The sequence below is a fragment of the Penaeus monodon genome, chromosome 15, assembly GCF_015228065.2.
Source record: "Penaeus monodon isolate SGIC_2016 chromosome 15, NSTDA_Pmon_1, whole genome shotgun sequence".
Lineage (NCBI taxonomy): Eukaryota > Metazoa > Arthropoda > Malacostraca > Decapoda > Penaeidae > Penaeus > Penaeus monodon.
This window is the reverse complement of record NC_051400.1, coordinates 14,344,303-14,345,016: the sequence shown is the minus strand read 5'-3', so window position 1 is coordinate 14,345,016 and position 714 is coordinate 14,344,303. Positions and strand designations below refer to the sequence as shown.

Below are 714 nucleotides of genomic sequence, written 5' to 3'. Positions count from 1 at the left end.
TTGTCACCATGCTTAAAATGTCAATCCCACAGTGTCAGCATATGTAATGTTTAATTAGTTGACATAATGTACTTCTTTTATTGTTATTATCATTTCCATCTGTTTATCTTAACTTTCAGGCAATATACCTCTTGGCCTTCACAATGGTTATACTGCTGGGAAAACTACTGAAGAAAGTGTTCTTTGGTGCCCTCCGTGCAGCTGAGTTTGAGGTAAAGGAGGCGTTTGTTTTATGATAAAGTTTTTGTCAAAATTAAAGTTTAACAGAGATGTCTTCTGGTATGATTATATTTTGAGAGCATTGAAGTTAGATGGAGTTTCAATTCATATAAAGCTTTGATTATTGTCCCATTACATATGGATTTGTCACATTGTTAATGCCTTTTCCAATCCACCACAGCATCTTATTGAGCGATCCTTTTATGCTGTCACGGAGACCTGCCTCGCCTTCACTGTTTTTCGTGACGACTTCTCCCCCAAGTTTGTGGCGCTGTTCACGGTGCTGCTGTTTCTAAAGGCGTTCCACTGGCTGGCGGACTACCGGGTCGACTTCATGGAGCGCTCGCCAGTCATCACCCTGCTCTTCCACGTTCGGGTCACATGTGGGTGTTGTTTGGCCTTTGGTCTGGAAATTGGATTTTTTATGTTTTGGTCTTTATTTATGATTTTTTTTTTTTTTGTGGATAAGAGCAATTAATAAAGTAATACTTGTGT

At 39.4% G+C, this 714-nt stretch overlaps 1 protein-coding gene across 1 annotated transcript in view; it reads left to right on the top strand.

The window, feature by feature from the left end:
• The window catches only part of LOC119581759 (E3 ubiquitin-protein ligase synoviolin B-like), a 12,763-nt gene that overhangs the window by 2,695 nt on the left and 9,354 nt on the right, over nt 1–714 (top strand). The window contains exons 2-3 of the mRNA XM_037929892.1: nt 120–212; nt 401–602. Of these exons, the coding sequence (XP_037785820.1) occupies nt 120–212; nt 401–602 (295 nt within the window). The remainder of the gene's footprint in view (nt 1–119; nt 213–400; nt 603–714) is intronic.